At 41.6% G+C, this 24,984-nt stretch overlaps 1 protein-coding gene across 5 annotated transcripts in view; it reads right to left on the bottom strand.

Annotated features, from left to right (window-relative positions):
* Positions 1-3,653: 3,653 nt before the first annotated feature.
* The window catches only part of LOC133210958 (protein BANP-like), an 82,487-nt gene continuing 61,156 nt past the window's right edge, over positions 3,654-24,984 (bottom strand). For 2 of the 5 annotated variants that reach the window (XM_061350862.1, XM_061350861.1), the window contains 4 exons: positions 19,586-19,750; positions 13,767-13,897; positions 10,932-10,994; positions 3,679-4,351 (listed from right to left, as the gene is read on the bottom strand). In XM_061350862.1, coding sequence (XP_061206846.1) covers positions 4,223-4,351; positions 10,932-10,994; positions 13,767-13,897; positions 19,586-19,750 — 488 coding nt within the window. In that variant the 3' untranslated portion in view covers positions 3,679-4,222. Of the gene's footprint in view, positions 4,352-10,931; positions 10,995-13,766; positions 13,898-19,585; positions 19,751-24,984 lie in introns of all 5 variants that reach the window. The other 3 variants (XM_061350859.1, XM_061350858.1, XM_061350860.1) reach the window with 2 other exon arrangements.

Genomic DNA, 24,984 nt, shown 5'->3' on the forward strand with positions numbered 1-24,984 from the left:
CACAGTTATGGATGGGCCTCAACGCACAACTGATTACAAACTTATCTGCAAGAGACTGTGTCTACAACTATGTAAGATGCCAAGTCCTTATGCAACAGAAGCAACTCTGCATGTTTATTTGCACATGGTATTCATTTTTATGCATTTAAGACCAATTAATACAAAAGCAATTTTCACTGGTTAGTTTTTTGCTGCTAAACCTAACCTACATGCTGTTTGTTCTTGATTCTCCTGCTTTTTCTAACTTACCTACAGATACTGATTCTAAGTGAACTAAATACTGCTACTCCTATTAATTTTTCATTCATGGAGCAGAACAAACTGCTAGCTCTCCAATAATACATATGATCATATTTTAGAAGTTAAAGTGCATTAACTTTTTAATTTAAGAACTAAGGTTATTAGTTGAAGACCATTTGGTGTCATTTTAATTAATTTCTAAATTGGAGAAACACTGGCTTGTGAGAACATACAAAATGGAATGTCTAAAATGCAGAATCAAGGACTGTCAAACTACTGAAACTGCTCCACCTCATTAAACCCCACCTGTACTTCTGAACACTGCGGTACTACATCATCTTATACAGGACACACATGAAACACCTCCTAGGATACAGAACACTGAAGCTCAAAGGGAGAAAAGGATGGAGTTAGGGAGAAAGGAGGGCAGGTATTTAGAGGAAAGACACACAGATTAGAATACTTGGTAATTCATAAGCATGAAATGCAAAGTCCAAAAAAATCCCTGATGGTCCGAGGCTTCAAGTATTAGTTAATATGAACTCTACTTTTGCAGTTTGGTGTTTTTACTAAAATTGCACTGAAATATGAAACTTTCAGCTAATAGAACACGTGTAGGTAGACAGCATTCTGTCTGGCATTATTTCCTTAGTTCCACGAACAATGATGCCAGAAAAACAAAATTAAATTTGGTGCAACTACCCAAACAGACAATTCAAGAGGGGAAAAAAAGATAAAAATCAACAACTGGCAGCATTCCGCAGAGAAGCTGCTATTTATTACTATGGTTATGAAGCTTAAAACATACCTTGGAAATTTTACTGATAAAGTTTCACAGATTTATGCCATTTTATGCTTTAGTTCATATGAAACTAACAACTTTATTCTTTGCAGCCCCAGCTTTGGTAAAACTTTTATTTGTGATTCAGAGTGAGAGCCTGCATCAGGTGGCAGTACTAACCCTCATATGAATCAATACCCAAAAATCTGTGTACAGTAACAGATGGAAAACAGCAGCATGAGATGAATTTTCAAAGAGAGCATTTGGTAGCCAAGCTAAAATCTAGTACCGTTAGTAGTCAGCTAAAAACATTCAATAACAGAAGTAACACATTATTCACTTATCAGTATTCTTCAGTGTCCCTTGGCAGCATGTATTAGAGTTCAAAACACAGAAGAAAAGTAATGGACAGGTGGGAAAACTACAGAAGTCTCCTTGCACACAGGTCATGTACAGATGACTGTAAGCTACTGGATTGTTAAGACTTACATGACCACTGAACCATATCATATGACAGGTTTTTGTGCCCTTATCCCACTACAAGCACCAAAGAAAATTTCTTAGTTTCAACTTTCATTCTTAAACCAAACATGGTATAACTCATTTTCATTTGCAACTTTTATGAGCTAATAGCTCAAAAAAACGGTTACTTAGCACAGATCAGCTGATTAGCAGCAGACAGTTGAGGCACAGAGATCCCCTTTACCCCCTCATGTTAATGCATGCATGGAGCTGTTGCAAGGAATCATGTGAGTGCTACTCATCCACTTCAGTGCAAAACAGGCCCACATGGCTTAAACTGCTGATGAAGGGTTGAATATCTAATGAAGAATGGAAATAAAAATTGCCTAAATATTTGCTTGCTCCTATTTTTTGCTCCACTGGAAAATAGTTGAGCAGCAAATACTTCTGGAGGAGGCTGAGGGTTCCTCGGGATTTGCAGAGATTCCAGCTGAAGCTTGACAATGGCTGTTGATGCTCAAGAGGCAGCAGTTACTCTTCTGCACCAAAATGCTGCTAAGGGTGTGAAGAAAAACAACCCCAACACTTCACTATTTGTTTTCAAGGAAAGTCTAAAAGCAGGGCCCAGAGAGTACAGTTAGTCAAAGACCAAAAAAAAAGGATGCTAAAGTGATTTCCTACATACACATGTGCAGCCACAACCACTTTGGCAGAACTGAGAATATCCCAAATATGACATACAAATACTATATATATACAAATATGTACTATGTCATAGTACAGATGTCTTTTACATAGTGATCTTGATTTCAACAACAAAAAAGTTGATTAAATCAAGTCCCTATCTTGTGCTCTCACACACCTCAACATATATCACGTTCCCATATATATGCACAGACATGTGCACACACACATTTACAAACACCTACTTTTAGAAAACCTTTCTTCCAGCACAGCCTTACTCTGCATGTTCTAATGCAAGACTCCACTTATAGATATTTAGAGTGTGGAAGTTTTCTACTACTCCAGAGTTTACAGGCTTTTATTCCATGACTATTTTAGCATGAAAAACAGCTGAATGGCACTGCTGTATGAAAGGACTTGCCTCTCCTGCCTAACACAGGGGGGTCAGGAAAATACGGTCATCCAAACACTTCCTTTAAAACCAGCATGAACTCACAACATTTTAAACTACATAGCTTGGTTCTATTTAAGAAAGAGAGATGAAATTTGCAGAATACTTGTTATGAATAGATATTACAAGGGGAAAAATAATGGTACTAGGCTATAATATCATCCTGTGTTCAGCTGTAGCAGTCATTTTTCTCCTTCTTAGTAATTGATGCAGTGCTGTGTTTTCGGTTTTAGTCTGAGAACTATGCTGATAACACACCAATGTTTTAAATTGTTGCTAAGTAATGTTTATTCCAATCAAGGACTTTTCAGTCTCATGCTCTGCCAGTGAGGAGGGGCACAGGAAGCCAGGATGAAGCAGAGATAGAATACCTGACCCAAGCTAGTCAAAGGGATAATTCCATACCACAGCAGGTCATGCCCAGTACATAAACTGAAGGGGAGCCAGTGAGCAGCTTCGTGGTTCTGAGTTACTGGCTGGGCTTAAATCACAACAGATATTCTTTAAAAAGTAACTTAATCTACATGACACACTCAGAGTGATATAAACCACCCAATACTATTCTTTAAAAATGTAATTTGGACAGCAGTATTTCACAAATAAGAAAAAAAGAAAATTAAGTCTAAAAAAAAAAAAAATCACCTTTCCTGGTCTCACTTCTGTAGAAGTATTTTTGATTAAAGTCTCAGTAAAGAACACTAAGTGTTGGGGTTTTCTATTCTTTGAATACAAGTCAGAGTCTTGGGTGACATGGTTTAGTGTGTGATGCCCCTGCCCATGGTCCTTTCCAACCCTAACTATTCTACAGATTGCTTCCCCACACAAATATTGTACGTGGGCAAAAGTTCAAAGTACTGGTAGCTTTCTCAAAGCCTTTATGTTCAAGAACCTTCAGGATGTGAGCTGTTTCACTTCAAGGAAGCATTCACGTACTAGCCATATGTCTCACAATTTATTAATATTCAACAGGAACAAAAAAATTCATAACACATCCAAGCGGCCTGGCTAGAAAGCTTCTTACAGGAATATTTTTGTGCTGTGAATATTTAACATAGCTTAACATTTAGTAAAGTGTGGCTGAGATACATTATTAGAAATTTTGTTGATAATTGACACATACATTCTGCTACTTTAATCACTTACTGACTCATCACTCAAAGTAAAAGCTTCTTGTTCTTACCTCATGTATGCATAAGCACCTAATAAAGCTATCTATCTTGTCAAAAAGAACAAAAGCAGATGTGAAAGACCTGTTTCTCCCAAGACAGCCATATAATGAAAAAAATAGATGCTTAAGCCTCTACAATAAATGTTCTTCAGTTTGCATGGACCGCAGTCCACATCTGGCCACAGTGACAGTTTATAACAGAGAAAAGAACATACTGTACACAGTCTAATCAATCCAGTTAGTAGATGTGAGAGTGAAGAAGCTAAAGACAAGAAGGTATAAATCCCAGGGATAAAGCATCTCGCAGGAGTAATGAAATAAGCTTGGGCAAATATTTTGAGTCCACAGACAAAACACTTAGCTTACATTTTATCATTTTGAAAGATGTTTAAATAAACAGAAAGACAAGAACAGATTTTGCTCTTTAAACCAGCCACTAATAATGTGAGATCATTCCAACTGCAACACTAATTTTAAAGACCAAAGTAAAATAATGCTTAAAACTCAGTTCTGTTCCTACCTGCCCATCTTGACCCACATGAACTTGATGTATCTGCAGGTTTCCCTGTAAAATAAGAGTAGTGACAATAAACATGAATTTGGAATTTTAAAAGTTGCTCTGTCCTGAGAAGGGCCTGTTTCTCATCTCATAATTAAACAACTTCAATATTAAGGAAATCTATTAATTTAGGAAAAAATGCTGAGGCAATTATCCTGGCAATCCAGCTACAATTTGATGGTCAGCACTTAAACCACAGAGGATAAACAGACTAAAAAGCAAGGAGGCTTTTCAGCACCAGCGTGTTTTGCTTTTTGAAAGTTAATGTATGATGTACAGTATTTTTATGCAGAGTTTGTTTGCATGGCTTCTGAGGTAAGATTTGGGATTTTCCTTACCTATCTAAAACTGCAAATTCAAGTCAAACCCTTACTAAACTAGAATTAACAGTATAACACTTTTACATGTATGGAGCACTATTAGTACATAGTTAATACAGGTTGTTATAAAGTTAATGCCTGAGCTAACAGATTATTGTATCAAAATTCAATACCAAAGACCAAGATAGTCCTGTCACTGGAATTACATCTATTACAAAAAATTCTCAATATTGTAAAGTATTTGAAAGGAAACTATAGTTACAAAGTCTAAAATATCTTTACAAAATGAAGCTTTTATTCATATGTTCAGATATGCCTTTTCAGAAGAAGATTTGAATTATAAACACAGCTTCCCAAGCACTTGCAGTGAAATAGCACATTTCTTTGAGGAAAAAAGCACCAATTCTTTGATTTCCATATTTTCTGTATTTTCTCTTAGTGGCAGTAATTGCTCTTATCTTACGTTGTGTACATTGTAATAAATTTAAAACCAGATGTTTTCATCTGTCACAGACAAATGTAGTCCTTAAAAGTCTTACATACGGAAACTTCAGAGAAAGCCAATGGACACTTCAGGATCAACTGGAATTGGTATATGCTGAATCATAATTTTTTCAGTGTCTCTTTACCCAAGAACTGTTCCAGTTTTATTGTAGTACACTATACATCCCTTTGGATCCAGAACATTTTGATCCTTCCATAACTCTCTCCAGGTCTGACAAGCTCTTCAAAGGAGACAGCCTTTAACTATAAGATTTATATAAAATTCACAATAATATTAACTCTACAATAGCTCCCTTTGTTAACAGTACTCCTCTGCACCAAAAGTAGTTTAATGAGATGTGATTTAAGTTACTTTGGAAATGGATTAAACCAACCCACAAGCAGATGTGCTTAACATTGAGCAAAACACACTACAGGGAAATAGTAGATTAAAATTGTAGGCTGCATTTATGTTTAGCCCTAGTTTGCTATTGCTTCTTCATGTAAACAAAGCGCACAAGAAATCTAACAGCATTCTTAGGAGTTAGGGACCTCTACACATTCTAACATAAACAAGAACAGCACATTCACCCAGGTAAATTCAGCTGGCGTTAACAGCTGTTATTCCTGAGTAGGGGGAAAGAAAAAAGAGTTGAAATTAGAGAGTTCACTACTGGATTTATGAATTTCCATTCTAGCATAATATTTTTATAGAGAAAAATATGAAGTGAAAATACTTAATTATCAGATAACTTGATCAGCACCGAAAGCAAGTTCACTTCAGCCCAAGCAATCCGTGAGGTTCCTCGACTGTGTGGAAGACAACTTCCTTCTGCAAGTGATAGAGGAGCCAACAAGGAGACGTGCAATGCTTGACCTCATGCTCACCAACAGGGAAGGGCTCATTGGAAAAGTGACACTCCAGGGCAACCTTGGATGCAGCGATCATGAGATGGTCAAATTCGAGATCCTCAGGAGAGTGAGAAGAGCGTGCAGCAAGCTCACTGCCCTGGACGTCAACAAAGCAGACTTGCGCCTCTTCAGGAACCTGCTTAGTAAGGTTCCATGGGATATAGCCCTAGAAAGCAGGGGGGCCCAAGACTCTTGGTTGATATTCAAAGATCACTTGCTACAAGATCAGGAGTGTTGCATCCCAACTAGAAGGAAGTGCAGCAGGAGGGCCAGGAGACCTCCTTGGATGGATAAGGAGCTACTGAGGAAACTTTGTGGGAAAAAAGAGGCTTATAAAAGGTGAAAGCAAGGACAGGCAGCCTGGGAAGAATACAGGGATGTTTTCCGGGAAGCTAGGGACCAGGTTAGGAAAGCTAAGGCCCAGTTAGAATTAAACTTGGCTAGGGATGTTAAGGATAAAAGGAAGGGATTCTATAGGTACATAGCTAATAAAAAAACGACTAGGGACAACGTAGGCCCCCTCCGGAAGGTATCGGGAGAACTGGCTACCCTGGATTTAGAGAAGTTCTCAATGACGTCTTTGCCTCAGTCTTCACTGGCAAAGGCTCTGACTGCACCACCCAAGTCTTGGAAGGCAGACACAGGGACGCTGAGAATGAAAACGCTAGGCACACTGTAGCAGAGGATCTGGTTCGAGACCATCTTAAGAACCTGAATGAGCACAAGGACCTGATGAAATCTATCTGCAGGTCCTGAAGGAGCTGGCAAATGAATTCACTAAGCCACTGCCCATCATATTTGAAAAATCATGCCAGTCAGATGAATTTCCTGACGACTGGGAAAAGGGAAATATAACTTCCATTTTCAAGAAGGAGAAAATGAATGACCCAGGGAATGAAAGACCAGTCAGTCTCACCTCTGTGCCTGGCAAAATCTTGGAGCAGATTCTCCTGGAAGGCATGCTAAGACACATGGAAAACAACAAGGGACCTCGACACACTTTTGAGGTGAACTGATGACAACCTGATGAAGTTTAACCATGCCAAGTACAAGGTGCTACCCCCGGGAGGGAGCGATTCCAGGCACAGGTACAGGTTGAGAAGAGAAAAGATTCAGAGCAGACCTGTGGAGAAGGACTTGGGGGTGTTGGTTGATGAGAAACTTAACATGAGCCAGCAGTGTGCGCTTGCAACCCAGAACGCCAACCGCATCCTGGGCTGCATCAAAAGGAGCATGACCAGCATTTGAAGGTGATCCTGCCCCTCTACTCTGCTATCACAAGACCTCACTTGAAGTATTATGTGCAGTTCTGGTGTCCTCAACATAAAAAGGACTTGGAACTGTTTGAACAAGTCCAGAGGAAGGCCACGAGGATGATTCAGGGTGCTGGAGCACCTCCCGTATGAAGATAGGCTGAGAAAGTTGGGGCTGTTCAGCCTGGAGAAGAGAAGGCTGCATGAAGGCCTCATAGCCGCCTTCCAGTATCTGAAGGGGGACTATAAGGATGCTGGGGAGGGACACTTCATTAAGGGACTATAGTTATATATCGACGAAGAGATAGACAACAGAATCATGTCATGGCTTGACTTCGCGAACGAAGATTTGGGAAGGGCATTTACCCACGCTTACTACAAGCGCGCTGATGACTAAGAAGGCCAATGTGGGATAACCGTTTCGTCCCTCGCCTGTCGCTGCAGGGCTTTGCAAGTGTGGGTAAACCCTTCGGGCCTGCGCAGTGGATTTATTTTAGGTGAGGCACAGCGTGCGCAGAACTGGCCTCACCCTTTACACCTGAGGTTTATCTGCCAGGGCCTAGCAAGCTTGGACGGTGACAGCAAAGTCCTCAGGTCGTAGGTTTAATTAGAGTATCCTTCTCTTAGATGGATGGCCTTACAGGGCTACACGAGCTCCATCTGCCTGGGTTTGAAGTTGGAGTTGTCCTTCTCCTAGGATGGTTGCCTGAAGGCTAGTGAGCCCATCCTGCCCATGGACACACTTTGTCTGACCCTTCATTTGAGAGCTGACTGGCATGGGAGACCCTACCGGAAGCATAAGCCACCACCAGCATAACTCCCAACTTCACAAGGGCACGCAAGCTCCTTCCCCACGACAAGGGGGTGTCCGTGAAAGAGAGACAACAGAATAGCTAAGGCACATAGAGCCTTCGGAAAACTCCATAAAAGAGTCTGGTGCAATAAACACCTGAAGAAAAGTACAAGGATTAGTGTCTATTGAGCCATTGTACTGTCTACTCTTTTATATGGGTCAGAATCATGGGTCACCTACTGTCATCACCTGCGACTCCTGGAACGCTTTCATCAGACCTGCCTCCTTACAATTCTAAACATCTGCTGGACTGTCTAACGTGTCAAATGCTACTGTCCTCGAACAGGCAGGGGTGACCAGTACTGAGGCCATATTCCTGAAATTGCAGCTGCACTGGGCAGGGTACATCTCTAGGATGAAGGATCACCACCTCCCTAAGATTGTGTCTTATGGTGAACTTGCCACCGGTTGCCACAAGAGAAGTGCCCCAAAGAAGAGACATAAGGACTCCCTGAAACAATACCTTAGCCTTGGCCATACTGACCACCATCAGTTGTCCACCTTGGCCTCCAATCGGGAGACTTGGAGGCACACCATACATAATGCTGTTGACTCCTTTGAGAACTCACGCAGAACTAGTCTCAAGGAGAAAAGACAACATAGAAAGAATCGCGCCCCGCCTATACCACCCAAGGAGACCTTTCACTGTGCTTTCTGCAGCCAGATTTGCCTATCTCACATTGGCCTTTTTAGTCATCAGAGCACTTGTAGTAAGCGTGGGTAAAGCCCTTCCCAAATCTTTGTTCGCGAAGTCAAGCCATGATGATAGTTATAGGACAAGGGGCAACGGGTTAAAACTTAAACAGGGGAAGTTTAGATTTTATATAAGGAAGATGTTCTTTCCTGTCAGGGTTGTGAGGCACTGGAAGTGGTTGCCTGGTGAAGTTGTGAATGCTCCATCCCTAGCAGTGTTCAAAGCTGGGTTGGACAGAGCCTTGGGTGACATGGTTTACTGGGAGGTGTCCCTGCCCATGGCAGGGGTCTTGGAACTAGATGATCTTAAGGTCCTTTCCAACCCTAACTATTCTATTATTCCATCTGTACATATGCAAACGTGTGCATATATATGTCATTATTGAGATTAAAAATTAAGGGAATAAAAAATATAAGAAAGTCAATTACTGTATTGTAGCTTCTGACTGTGTATCAAAATACTTAATTTCTCTGGCCATATTACTTAGTACTTGGTTTTGTCCTGGTTTGGGTTTTTTTTGCCTGTGGACAGTGGGAGTTACTGTTCACAAGACAAGATGTAGAAGGCAGAGGAGGGAAATGAAAAATAGTAAGATAGAGAAAACCGGACAATAAGTGAGGCAAGGAGAGAAGTGGAACTAGAGAGTAGATGATAATTTAAAAGGATAGGAGGGAAGGTAAAATTCAGAGAAAAGGGAAGTAAAATATTTTAGCATCAGCAACAAAGGAAAATGCACTATGTCCTCTGGAAGGGACTTTAACAGCTGTTTCTGGCACTAATATCAGGGTAACAGAGGACATGCCTGTGCTGCATACTGTCATCTGGTAGACAAATTCATGGCATATGTAAATAGTTTAAATTAATTATGTTGGGCACTGAGAACTGTCTAGCCAGAGCAGCATGGATGCTCTGTGGTCTTCTTTCTCCTGCCAAGACTGGTTTGTCTGTGTTGTAATAAGTAGGGAATAGTCTGTTCAGTTTTTCATAACAGCCTTATTACCAAAGCACTTGAACACTTAATATGATCATAAAGTTTACAGTTTTCATGCTTATTACTCATGATCTGGACCTTAAAATTAGATACTTTTTTTCCAGTTTGTTCCTTTTAGTAACACAGTTGTTTGCATGTAACAAAAATTAAAATAATGAAAACTTTAGAGTATAATGCTTTTTTTTTGGGGGGGTGTTTGTCTTGATATGTTGAAAAATAAATTCCTTGGTTAGTTCTAAAATAAATCCATTCAGGAGGTGGTTGAGATAAGTGGTTGAGATGTTGTCTCTCAAGCTAAAATCAGCTGATTTTTTCAGGATACATTATTTATGAGAAATATGCAATTTATTTTATTAATCAAAAGTTTTTGTTATTTAACGGCTGAAAAAATATAAAATGCTAGTTTCTACTTAATGTGAAATGTATTTTTTCTCTTTGAAAGTCTGGATAACACCTTAGAGGAAATTATATTTAAGCTGGTGCCTGGACTTTGGGAACTTAAGTTTTTCGTTTGGTTTTGGGCCACCTGCTTGGGTTGATGGAGGGAATATGGTCAATTCTAGTGATATACCTGTAGCATTGATTTAAAAATTCACAATTAATTCTGCAATGTATCTTTACTATATAGAGTCTAAAGGTTTCCCCAAGTCCTGTTCAACGGTCCCCACAGCTAAAGACGCTGAGTATTCTGAACACAGAGTTCATAAACCTAACTAAAATAATTTCATTTTGCAAAGGCAGTGCAAATACCTAAGCTGGTTCCCTATAATACTCTAAGTACTAAATTTCCAACAAAGATCATCAGCCGTATACAACAATCATTCATGTAACACACGGAACTATCTTGGTTGGTCAAGCAAACAAAAAGAAATACCCAACACACACACGCACCACCCCCGAGACAAACAACATATTGCATTTACTGACATAAAACACATTTCATACTGGCTCCACCACACACCCTCACTTCTACCCCCACTGGTCTCAGTATTGTAACAGACCCCTGAGGTTCAGTTTTAGAATTGGGGTCTTAAATTCTGGCCAACATCTGATCCACAGTCACCCAAACTTTTGGCTCACCTCACTGTCCTGTGTGATTTGGACTTGCTCACCTTGAGGAACCTGGGCTATGTGGAGATGGCCCTGTGGGATCCGCAACAAAAGAAAACACCAAGAAGCATCAGAAGACAATCATAACTAGAGGAAGAGGAAGAACCTTGGATTCAATACAGCTTAACATATGGAAGCAAAATGCTTATTCAATGAAAAACACTAAAGACAGCTTTAAAAATAATTGAGTGCATACATCTTGTTATGCAAAGTATAAGCAGAGGGACTTTGAGGAAAGAATGGTTCATTTTCACATAAGATGAAAGAAAATAGGCATAATAATAACATTTATGTAGCACATTTTTCTATAGATAAAGTGTCTGCATTTTTGACTGATACACAGAGTATGGGACTAACTTGCTTTGGCAGATTAACATTGTGCATGAAACATTAATCTCATTTAAAGACCTTGGAAACTCAGTTCTTAAAAAAAATATGTCAAGACTACCTATTCGTTAAGAGTGAGATTTGAAAAGGTATTTGTAAGTGTCCATAGATCTTCATGCATTCACATAGTTATGATTTAGTACCATGCTAAAGACTCTCAAGCTGCTGTAAATTTGCATGAAATCATCAATTTCAATGCAGTTACACTGGTTTATGTTAGTGGAGAATCTGCCTTAACAGTTTTAATAACGTTAATACTTTGTATTGCTGACCATACCCACCACTTCAGAACAGTATCAACCCTAACATTTGATCAAAACACAGATATGAGTGAACAGAATTCCTCATGCATCCTGACTAGCACAGCAAAGCCTTAGCTACTGTGATTTACCTGAAGGGAGATTGGATTCTAAATAACCTACTTCAGGGTTTACAAAGCTTTGCCTTCATTTTAATATGCCTGCATGAGACAGAGATGAAAGATAATAATTTGGAATTCTGTCAAAGCCTCCTCTTATTTTATAACACGAGAATAATTGCATGTGATTTTCAAGGAAACACAGATCCCTCTATTTCAAACAGTTTCATTTACTCTGGAAGGAAACTGTCTATTCATAGAAAGAAAAAACATACTGTAAGTATCACTCTGACAATAGGGACTGTATATAAAATTATAGCACAGCCCAGTCCATGTTGATATTAGAATCACTTCACCTCCTTAACATCAAGCTCTCAGGGATTCCAGGAAAAAGCAGTGAACATTTAAAAAATTTATTTATAGTGTTTTCAAATATAAGCCACCCGTTCTGACTAAAGGGAGGGGGAAGAAGGTGACTTTATTAATCTTTATACCATGCAGCACTCCAAAAAAGAACTTCTCACTCATCTTTTGCAGATACATAGCTGGCCTTCAAGAACAGTCCTTTCAGTTTATTCATAAATTCAAGTCAATACTGATTATTTTTTTTAAACATATATACTATAACTAACTACTACCTTACTAATGACTCTTATCCTGATATATAATGCAATTTCCTCTCCACACCTCTTACAGTTGCTGTCTGGAGTTCTTCCCAATCACTTTCATCTCAAACCCTTTCCACTTCCATGAGCTCCTTAAAAAATATCCTGGCTAATGTTTAAGTTCTCCTTTTAAGCAATGCTTACAAGCTCTACCAGTTGCCATCAACACTGTGCTGCACATCTTGAAATCTTCCCCCAGTTTCCATGATTCCTCTACTACTAACTGGTCAACTTTCTGCAGGTCTTATAGACATGTCTATTTTCTAACATTCCAAAAGCATCTGTCCTTCACAGCCCATTTTTCTTCATCATCTATCAGAGCAATGTCACCATTTCCATGGTATTTGCAGATCTACATAACCAGACTTGAGTATTCCCTATGTTGATAGAAAGCTTTCATTATTTATGTGTCAATTATTCAGTTGGGTAGATTTGTTTCTTCTCTCCTGCACTGCCTCTCTTACCTGGGGAAAGAATACTATAAATATCTGTCAAAGAGACTTCATTATCCCAAACTCTTTGTAATGGTGTTCACTAAAACCCTTGCAACAACCAGACCACCAGGTACTACAGTTTATATCATTATATAACATCTCTCAGGAATTCTTGATTATTTGCCCATTTCCACCTGTTTTTTTAGCGTGGTTTCTAAGGAAAGTGGGCTTATGTGGTCATCCTGCAGAGTGGGCACAAACATGTTTGTGCATGCTTCCGTTCTGTGCTTGGATACTACCTGGCCTAGTTGAATGGAGTTTTGAGGATTGTATTTTGTTTTAATTTGAATTTAAAACAATCCTTGTAGCCAAACTGTATCACACAGGAATTAAAGCCAAGGTGAGGTTTTTCAGAGTACACTAAAATCATATCTAAAAAAAATTCATGGCCTCAAGTACAGTATGAGTCTCAGGCTTAAAAAAATGTAAATATCACTTTTACTTAAAAATACATGTATCTAAATGAATACACACATAAAGGATTCAGCTAGCAGATATTCAAAAATGCCTGAGAATGCAGGGGGGTTTAAAAGAAAATAAATAAATGTATTCTTGTTTTGAACGTCATAGTTGGAACTACATCTAAAATGTACATCACACACTTAATAGGTCTGCCATTATTATTGTAGCAAGTGCAAGCAAATGGCCAGGTAGAGACCAAGTCATTCTATATATAGCAATGGATTTGCGTTTATTTGCAACAATTGTGAAAGCAAATCCTTCATGAAGGGTTTTGCCAAATAGGGTTTTTTATAAGCCTTCAACGTTTATTTTCTGAAAATCACACTTAAATGATGAAAGGTGACTTCAAAATAAATAAATGAAAAAATTAAACTAAACCAAAGTTTGCAATAAGCTACTTTGTTATAATGGAATAATTTAGAAAAAGTTTAGTACGTACTACTTGGACTTGCCCATCTTCTCCTATTTGGTGGATCTGAACCTGCTGAGCGTTGGCTAGTGTATAGTGTAGTGTTTGGGGCTGGTTCTGCTGAATCTCATTAGAAGCTGAAACTGAACTCTGTGAACCCTCTGAAAGAGAGACAAAAATCCAGGTTTATTAAATGTGTTGATCTCATGCCAGTGGCCAGGGAACAATGCATTACGATTTAAAAACTGTGGAAAACAAACACAATCAGTAAGTAGACATAGATCATTTGTACATTAGTATTCTTACACATTCATTGCTCACTTGTAGATTTGCCTACAAATTCCCAAAGAGTTCCACAGGCTATTTTGTCTCTGAGAAAGCATATGTTTAAAAGCAACTTTTGAATCTAGATTAAAGTTTCTACAACAATAAAAGTCATATTACAGCAAAACCACACACATTTCCTAATCAGCAGACCCTACAAAAAGGAAGACACCTGGTGTTATCTTCGAGGAACAGGAAAACCATTGTGTGATTTCAAGTGGATAACAACTTGCTATTAGAAGCAGATGCATCATAGATTCCTTTCTACATTTTCCAGCTGCAAGGAAAGGATTCTTCAAAATCTAATGGTACATATGCTTTCCTACAGACCAAGACCCCACTAGCAGGTAAATGTATCACTAGATTACATATATCCCTCCAGCAATCAGGGAAAAATCCTGGGGCTATTGATCAATGACACAGCACATATAACAAGTTCAAGTAGGCTTTGATAGGATAAACCTTTAAAATGCCCCAGGATCATACTAATATCATATAGCAGCACACTAAGATTCTGCACCAGTACTAATTTTTTTCTTTTTTTTTTTCTCTTTTGAGACATCTTTGAGAATAGGACTGTCAGAAAGGAATTTTAGAATAATGCATTGCTTGAAGAAATACATATTACATACAGCAATCCTGTAAACAATTTTAACATTTGTCTTTTATTATGCCACAAAAATACACTGAATAAAATCTCTGAAGCATTATGTGGTTTAAAATTTTATGAAATTACTTATTGCTCTGAGCACTCGCCGTATGACCAGGGCCCGGTCTGGGAGCTCTTCTCTGGCTGCCCCAGCAGTGGCCAGCATAGGCACCAAGACAGAGCAGATAAGAGGGGAGGCTGCAGTGCAGAGCTCGGAGTGCAGAAAGTGCCTGTCACTGGTCTCTTGAGGGGAGGGTGCCCAATGGGCAGGGCTGCGCTCGGTGCTCCCTGGTGGAGGTCCTCCTCCAGCAGGTGGCTGAGCTGTGGGATGCTATTAATAGGTTGCAAGATGTCAGGGAATCTGAGAGGAAACAGGAATGCTTGCTCCAGGCCCAATCTGTGCAGGGGCCTCAAGCTTCCCCTCTAGCTCATGGAGAAAAGGAGGAGGCCATTAACCCAGGAAGCTGGGAACTAGTAACAAAAGAAACCAACAAGAAAAGGAGGAAGAGGACAATTAAAAGCAAGGGGCTTCCTCCTAAATCTGTTGTCCCCACCCAGAACCACTTTGCTGTCCTGCAGGGGGCTCATGAGGAAATGCACTGGTGCCAAAAACAGCCGGCTGATGCACTGGTAAAGAAGATCTCTACTGGTGCTGCCAGGAAAAAGCACTAGGTCCTGGTAGTAGGGGACTCTAATTTGAGAGAGACGGAAGCACTCATCTGTCGGCCTGACCCAGTCTCAAGGCAGGTGTGTTGCCTACCTGGGGCAGGGAGCAGGTATGTTGCAGAAAGGCTGCCTGGTCTAGTAAGTACTGCTGACTTACCCACTTCTAGTGACCCATGCGGGTGCTAGTGATATAGATCATAGTAGCCTCAGGAACATAAAGAAGGACTACAGAGCTCTAGGAGAGGTGGTTAGGGTCTCTGGAGCTCAGACAGTCTTTTCGTCAATTCTCCAGGATACAGGGGAGGACCATAGGAAACCTAGGAGGACTGGCTAGGTTAATAAATGGTTAAAAGGGTGGTCTCATAGTCAGGTGTTTGGGTGTCTTGAACATGGGACCCAAGTTTGTAGGCCAGGTCTAGTGGGGCTGATGGAGCTGGTCTGATAAAGAATGGGAAGAGCAATTTTGGTAGGAAGCTTGCTAGACTGGTCAAGGAGACTTTAAACTAGATGTGTTGGGGGAGGCGGACATCATTCCATCCCAACACACCCAGTCAGTTGCCAGCACCTATAATAAAGACTCAGAGCAATGCAGAGATATTTCAGCCGCTCCAGCCAATGAGCCAGCTTCATTTGGAGCTCGGCTCAGATGCCCCTATACAAATGTCCATATTATGGGGAACACTCAAGAGGAATTAGAGATGTGTGCAAGTCTACGGGGATATGATATAACAGGCATCACAGAAACATGGTGGGATGGCTCCTATGACTGCAGTGTTGGAATGGAAGCTTACAGGCTCTTTAGGAAACACAGGCCCGGCAGGTGGGGAGGGGGAGTTGCTATTTATGTTAGGGATAGGCTGGAGAGTATGGAACTCTGTCTGGGGACAGGTGAGCAGTCAACAGAGAGCTTGTCGATATGGGTTAAAGGGAGAACAGCATGGGGAGACATTACTGTGGGGATCTGTTACAGACAGCCTGATCAAGAAGAACCTGCAGATGAAGCCCTCTATAAACAGATAGGAAAAGCCTCATGCTCACAGGCCCTTTTCCTCATGAGGGACCTGAAACACCCTGCCATAAACTAGAGCAACACTATGGCCATGCACAAGCAATCCGTGAGGTTCCTCAACTGTGTGGAAGACAACTTCCTTCCGCAAGTGATAGAGGAGTCAACAAGGAGACGTGCAATGCTTGACCTCATGCTCGCCAACAGGGAAGGGCTCGTTGGAAATGTGGCACTCCCAGGCAGCCTTAAATGAAGCGACCACAAGATGGTCAAATTTGAGATGCTCAGGAGAGTAAGAAGAGCGTGCAGCAAGCTCACTGCCCTGGACTTCAACAGAGCAGACTTTGGCCTCTTCAGGAACCTGCTTAGTAAGGTTCTATGGGATATAGCCCTAGAGGGCAGGGGGGCCCAAGACTCTTGGTTGATATTCAAGGATCACCTGCTACAAGCTCAGGAGTGTTGCATCCCAACTAGAAGGAAGTGCAGCAGGAGGGCCAGGAGACCTTGGATGGATAAGGAACTGCTGAGGAAACTTCAAGAGGAAAAAAAGAGGCTTATAAAAGGTGAAAGCAAGGACAGGCAACCTGGGAAGAATACAGGGATGTTTTCTGAGAAGCTAGGGACCAGGTTAGGAATGCTAAGGCCGAGTTAGAACTAAACTTGGCTACACCTGGGTCGGAGCAATCCCAGGCACAGCAGAGAAGAGATTCAGAGCAGCCCTGAGGAGATGGACTTGGGGGTGCTGGTCAATGATAAAATGAACATGAGCCAGCAGTGTGCGCTCGCAGCTGAGAAACAAACTGTATCCTGGGCTGCATCAAAAGGAGCGTGGCCAGCAGGTCAAAGGAGGTGATCCTGCCCATCTACTCTGCTCTTGTGAGACCTCACTTAGAGTATTGTGTGCAGTTCTGGTGTCCTCAACATAAAAAGGACATGGAACTGTTGGAACAAGTCCAGAGGAGGGCCATGAGAATGATCAGGGAACTGGAGCACCTCCCATATGAATATCATCTGAGAAAGGTGGGACTGTTCAGCCTGGAGAAGAGAAGGCTGCATGGAGAACTCATAGCAGCATTCCAGTATCTGAAGGGGGCATATAGGGATGCTGGGGATGGACTCTTCATTAGAGACTGTAGTGATAGGACAAGGGGTAATGGATTAAAAGTTAAACAGGGGAAGCTTAGGTTGGATATAAGGAGGAAATTCTTTCCTGTTAGGGTGGTGAGGCACTGGAATAGGTTGCCCAAGGAGGTTGTGAATGCTCCATCCATGGCAGTGTTCAAGGCTAGGTTGGACGAGGCCTTGGGTGATATGGTTTAGAGCAAGGTGTTCCTGCCCATGGCAGGGGGGTTGGAACTTGATGATCTTTATGGGTACAAATTGGAGCACAAGAGGTTCCACTTAAACCTGAGAAGAAACTTCTTCTCAGTGAGGGTGACGGAACACTGGAACAGGCTGCCCAGGGAGGTTGTGGAATCTCCTTCTTTGGAGACATTCAAGACCCGCCTGGACACGTTCCTGTGTAACCTTATCTAGGTGTTCCTGCTCCGGCAGGGGGATTGGACTAGATGATCTTTTGAGGTCCCTTCCAATCTCTAACCTACTGTGATACTGTGATACTGTGATACTGTGATATTAAGGTCCTTTCCAACCCTAACTATTCTATGATTCGATTCTATGATTCTATGATTCTGTGATCCTGCCCCTCTGCTCTCATGAGATGTCACTTAGAGTATTATGTGCAGTTCTGGTGGCCTCAACATAAAAAGGACATGGAACTGTTGGAACAAGTCCAGAGGAGGGCCACAAGGATGATCAGGGTGCTAGAGTACCTCCCGTATGAAGACAAGCTGAGAAAGTTGGGGCTGTTCAGCCTGGAGAAGAGAAGGCTGTGTGGAGACCTCATAGCAGCCTTCCAGTATCTGAAGGGGGCATATAGGGATGCTGGGAAGGGACTCTTCGTTATGGACTATAGTGACAGGATAAGGGGTAACAGGCTCAAATTTAAACAGGGGAAGTTTAAATTGGATATAAGGAAGAATTTTTTTCCTGTTAGGGTGGTGAGGCACTGGAATGGTTTGCCCAGGGAGGCTGTGAATGCTCCATCCCTGGCAGTGTTTAAGGCCAGGTTGGACAGAGCCTTGGGTGGCATGGTTTAGTGTGAGGTGTCCCTGCTTATGACAGGGGGGCTGGAACTAGATGATCTTAAGGTCCTTTCCAACCCTAACTATTCTATGATTCTATGTAGTTAAATTCTGTACCACAGGGCTTTCAACTTTTCCAATATCGGTAACTATAATGAAAATATTTAAGAAGCTTTAGCACTCTGCTTCATTTGTAGATCATTTCCTTGCAGGATTGCATATATTGCTTAAATAAGCACCAGATAGCCCTTGTCCTCCTCAGACATGGCTGATTGTTGATATACTCTGATTTTTACAATTATTGGGTTTTTGAACCAACACAGAAGGAAGCCATGTGTTATAAGAATTTAATAAATCTACTTAATAGTTTAAGATTCACAAAAGCCGATGTCTCTCTCACTCTGGAATATACACTTTCATTTCTGGCAAGTCCATTGGTTACTACTGTTTTAAAGACAGACTCAATTCTCTCTCTTCTCGTGAAAATACCCACATACACAGATCTCACTTTCTAGGACCATTAATGCACTGCAACCAGGAGCATGACTGCAATTTGTAGATGAAACAGTATTAGAAGCTCATCCTACCAGGAATCTTCTTTAGTACAAATACAAGATTGGTCAAAGCCAAACCACCCCAGGAGATGCTTGGCTTCCACCAAAGGCCCATGATTATTTAACTACAAATGGTTAGCTACACTTAGTACATGGATACACTCCTTGAGAAGCACTGTAGATATATATATACATGTTGTAATAGAGTAGCCTCTTTGACAATGATAAATGTTACTTCTAAAAAAACATGCAAGAATATAAAATCCACTCCAAAACTTCAATTGTGAGAAAAATGGGTTTCTCTATTTGTCTCTGTTATGCAAAAAGACCCACATTTGTAGGTACTACATGCACCTGCTGCAAATATAACTTAAGATCAAAGTAATTTTCAGGTATACTGAAAACCAAATGTCATTATTGCTTTAAGTTTCAATTTCTGTTGGGGTTGGTTTTATTGCTGTGGGTTGGGGGAGGTTTGTTTGGTTGCTTGTTGTTTTTTTTTTTACCTGAACCACTGTAAGATGACGATGGTGTTCGCCTTGAAAAGCTTTTCACAGCAAGACTCTGACCTCGCTGTTTCCGCCTCCAAGCTGTTCGGCATTTAGAGTCTATGCTTTGCTTAATTCTGTACCAGTCAGATTCTGTTATGCCAAATTTGTAAAATAGGTGACCTGTAATTAGAAAAATAAAGGACTGAAAATTAGTATAAATCCATATATTTTGAGAAAATGCACAGCACACAGTCATACACACTCGCTTTTGTTCACAAGCAAGAACCAATGTTTAAATCTCATTAAGCAAAAGCTTAAGAGGAAGGTATGTGTGTATCAGGAAAATTAAAGAAGCCAGATTTACAAGCTGACAGGTGCATTACACTAAGTTTTCCCTTCCGCATTCTATACACACAGCACATTCTTGCCAAAGTTCCTATAAAACTATAACACAACTGACACATCAAATTCTACAATGATTCTTGTGCATTGCAAAATAAATCTTTATGTGGTTCAAAGAAAAATAATGTTTGGAAATACAGTGAAGACAATCTGGTACAAGCACAAAGATCATCACAGCAATTATGCCCATATTATATACTTCCAAACTTTTGGAGCATCTACTGTACAAAAGAGGGGGAGAAAGGATCACTTCTGCTTAAAAACAGGGCTAATTAGGAAAAAAAAAATCCATGAAAAAAATGTTCCTGAGAAAGTAAACTGCTCTTTCTTAAAGGTCAGAAGTCAGCAGAAGCAATCCACACAAAACATTAAATTGTAAAGAAATTTAATAAAGAAGAAATTTAAGAAGACATTTGTAATATCAAAACAAAACATGAAATAGTCCAGTTAGACACCACATTCAAAAATTAGCCTCCTAAAAAACAAACAGCATGTCAATAGCTTGCACTCAGGTATTGCTAGGTTGTGCTGCCTCCCGTTCTTCATGTACATCAGATTTCTTCAGAAAATTAAAAGGGGTTTTATTGTTCACACTGTACACAGACTCTGCAAAGTTCCCTTTGATGCCCTTTATGCTGAGACAGCACAGACTTTCACCCTCTGTTACTGTTACAGTTTGAGAGTTTAGGGAAAGTGTTACCACCAGAAAAATCTAACTATTGCATGCATCATAGCTTGACTTCGCGAATGAAGATTTGGGAAGGGCTTTTACCCACGCTTACTACAAGCGCGCTGATGACTAAGAAGGCCAATGTGGGATAGGAAAATCCGGCTACAAAAAGCACAGCAGAAGGTCTCCTTGGGTGGAACAGGTGGGACATGATTCTTCCTGCGTTGTCTTTTCTCCTCAAGACTAATTCTTCGTGAGCACTCAAAGGAGTCAGCGGCATTATGTATGGTGTGCCTCCAAGTCCCCCGATTGGAGGCCAAGGTGGACCACTGATGGTAGCCAAGGCTAAGGTATTGTTTCAGGGAGTCCTTATATCTCTTCCTTGGGGCACCTCTCTTGCGGCTACCGGTGGCAAGTTCACCATAAAACGCGATCTTGGGGAGGCGGTGATCCTTCATTCTAGAGACGTGCCCTGCCCAGCGCAGCTGCAATTTCAGCAATATGGCCTCGATGCTGGTGACCCCTACCTGTTCGAGGACAGTGACATTAGACACATAGTCAGTCCAATGGATGTTTAGAATTGTACGGAGGCAGCGCTGATGAAAGCGTTCCAGGAGTCGCAGGTGATGACGGTAGATGACCCATGATTCAGACCCATATAAAAGAGTAGACAATACAATGGCTCTGTAGACACTGACCTTTGTACTTTTCTTCAGGTGTTTATTACACCAGACTCTTTTATGGAGTTTTCCAAAGGCTCTATATGCCTTTGCTATTCTGTTGTCTATCTCTTTGTCGATCGTGGCATCTGAGGAAATGATGCTTCCCAGATAGCTGAACTGCTGAACTGTCTTAAGCTCTGACTCGCCGATGGTAATATGGGGATGGCGATAATCTTCTTGGGGTGCAGGTTGGTAGAGGACTACTGTCTTCTTCAAGCTGACTTCCAGCCCAAAAACCTCAGCCGCCTCCGCAAAGCAAGATGTTAAACACTGCAGAGCTGCTTCTGTGTGGGCAACAAGGGCGGCATCATCAGCAAAGAGCAGTTCACGGACAAGATGGTTTAGGGTCTTAGTGTGGGCCTTCAGTCGCCTTAGATTGAATAGGCTACCATCGGTATGATATTGAATATAAATGCCGTCTTGTTCATCGAGGTCTGCTGTAGCCCTTTGGAGCATCATGCTAAAGAAGATTGTGAATAAGGTCGGTGCGAGAACACAACCTTGTTTCACACCATTGGTTAGTGGGAAAGGCTCAGAGAGTGCATCGCCATACCTGACTTGGCCTTCCTGATCCTCATGTAACAGAATAATCATTTTGAGGAACTTGGGGGGACAACCTAATCGTTCTAAGATCAGCCATAACCCTTTCCTGCTCACAGTGTCAAAAGCTTTGGTGAGGTCAACAAAAGTTACGTATAACCCCTTATTCTGTTCTCTACACTTTTCTTGCAATTGTCTGAGAACAAATACCATGTCTGTGGTACTTCTATTAGCCCTGAAACCACACTGACTTTCAGGTAGAAGTTCTTCTGCGATAGCAGGTACTAGCCTGTTCAATAGTATTCTTGCAAGAATTTTACCAGCAATGGAGAGCAGAGTTATACCATGGTAGCTTGAGCAGTCTGACTTGGCACCTTTTTTCTTATACAGAGTGACGATGATTGCGTCACGAAAGTCTGACGGTATTTTGCCTTGTTCCCAACAGCACACAACTAGCTCATGAAATTTAGCGTGAAGTGCTTGGCCTCCATGCTTCCATATTTCAGGTGGGACTCCGTCAACCCCAGCTGCCTTGCCAGTTTTCACCTGCTGTATGGCCTTAAGAGTCTCTCCCATGGTAGGGGCTAAATCCAATTCGTTTTTCACTGGATGTTGCAGAATGTGCTGGATTCCTTCGCCTTGGACTACACGATTTGCACTAAAGAGGGTTTGAAAATGTTCAGACCAACGATTCAGGATGGAGATTTTATCTGTAAGAAGCGTTTGGCCATCTGCACCAAGTAAGGGGCTTTGCACCTGGAATGTGGGTCCATACACTGCCTTCAGAGCCTCATAGAATCCTCTGTGGTCACCCAAATCTGCACATAGTTGAGTCTTTTCTGCTAGGTTGAGCCACCACTTGTTCTGGATGTCTCTAAGTTTCTGTTGGAGTTTGCTACATGCAAGACGAAAGGCTGCTTTTCTTACATGGCAGAGTGGCTGAGCGAGGTGTGCTTGATGAGCAGATCTCTTTTTTGTCAGCAATTCCTGGACCTTCTGGTTGCTATCGTCAAACCAGTCTTTGTTTTTCTTTGAGGAGAACCCAATGGATTCTACAGAGGACTGCAGGATGCTATTTTTGATATGTTGCCAAAGCGCTTCAGGAGAAGAATCTATAAGTTGGTCTTCAAGCCTAGTTTGAAGGTTAGCCTGAAAGCTGTCCCTCACTGCAGCTATTTGAAGATTATCAACATTGAGCCTCCTCCTTGGAATGCCGCCCCTCTTAGGTTTGGGCTTGAAGTGGAAATTAAGTTTGCAACGCACAAGGCGGTGGTCTTTTTGGCATTCTGCACTAGGCATCACTCTGGTCTGGCAGACATCACGAATATTTCTCTGGTGCACTAAAACATAGTCAATAAGGTGCCAATGTTTAGATTGAGGATGCATCCAGGTTGTCTTCCAGCTGTCTTTCTGCTGGAAGATAGTGTTGGTGATGGTAAGCTGTTGCTCTGCACAGAACTCTAGTAAGAGGTGACCGTTATCATTGCAGCTGCCAACACCGTGCTTGCCTAGTACTCCTTTCCAGGCTTCAAAGTTCTTTCCTACTCGGGCGTTGAAATCACCAAGGATTATGATCTTATCTTCTATAGGAACTTTCTGAGTGAGGTGACGCAGGTCGGAGTAGAATTTTTCTTTTTCTGCAGGGTCAGCTTGCAGAGTTGGAGCATATATGCTGAAAAGAACAACATGTTGCTTATTGTGTAGTGGAAGACGTAAGGAGATAATACGGTCGGAATGACCTATCGGCAAATTTTCAAGTTTAGAGATGATGGAGTTTTTAATCATGAAGCCGACTCCAGAAAGATGACTTTCAGTTTTGCGTTTGCCTGACCAGTAGAGTGTATAGCCAGCACCATGTTCTTTGAGGCTACCTTCCTCATGAAGGCGAACTTCACTGAGATCAGCGATATCGATGTTAAGTCGTGACAATTCATGGGCAATTAGCACAGAACGGCGCTCAGGACGCCCACTGTTCACTGTATCAAGCATGGTTCTGATGTTCCAACATGGCAGTGTCAATCTGGACACACCTTTGGAGGCAGGTGTATGCCTTTGTTTCTTTGTCTTTAATTGACCGCAATAGAAGATGCCCGGTGGCTGCGGCTAGCCAACCAGGTGGAGGGGGAGATGAGCTTTGGTTAGGCCACCTTTTCTAGGCCTCTCTCCATATGGAGCAAGCAGTGCTGTCCTTGAAAAAGGCTGCTTGGTCATTCAGGATGCTGCCAAACAAGACTGTCATCTCCTGGGTCAGACTTGAGCGACCAATGTCCTGAACCGCCTGCATGCAGGGTTGGGTCTGCGACTTCCAGTGCACCTTATCACCTGCCGTTTCGTCCCTCGCCTGTCGCTACAGGGCTTTGCAAGTGTGGGTAAACCCTTCGGGCCTGCGCAGTGGATTTATTTTAGGTGAGGCACAGCGTGCGCAGAACTGGCCTCACCCTTTACACCTGAGGTTTATCTGCCAGGGCCTAGCGAGCTTGGACGGTGACAGCAAAGTCCTCAGGTCGTAGGTTTAATTAGAGTATCCTTCTCTTAGATGGATGGCCTTACAGAGCTACACGAGCTCCATCTGCCCGGGTTTGAAGTTGGAGTTGTCCTTCTCCTAGGATGGTTGTCTGAAGGCTAGTGAGCCCATCCTGCCCATGGACACACTTTGTCTGACCCTTCATTTGAGAGCTGACTGGCATGGGAGACCCTACCAGAAGCATAAGCCACCACCAGCATAACTCCCAACTTCACAAGGGCACGCAAGCTCTTTCCCCACGACAAGGGGGTGTCCGTGAAACCCAAAGAGATTTGGTTAACTGCTCCTTCCATTTTCAAATTCAACATAATTTTTAAAATGTATATAAAAAGCAACAGGATGTCCTATTCCAAATTCAAATGATTAAACTGATGAACAAACTTTTTAATTAACAAGAACATGACGGATATTATGAAAAGCAAGGACTTCAGATTCTGCCTGCACAGAATCATGAAGAGGGGCAATTATTTGAGGGTTTGGCTAACAAAATGCATTTTTTCACATAAGGGTCATACATTTGGAGTTGTTTTTATTAAATGAACGGCATATGGCTAAA

This window comes from Neopsephotus bourkii, unplaced genomic scaffold, assembly GCF_033783945.1.
Source record: "Neopsephotus bourkii isolate Nb327-2 ecotype Australia unplaced genomic scaffold, CSIRO-AGI_Nbou_v1 NB_544, whole genome shotgun sequence".
Taxonomy (NCBI): Eukaryota; Metazoa; Chordata; class Aves; order Psittaciformes; family Psittacidae; genus Neopsephotus; species Neopsephotus bourkii.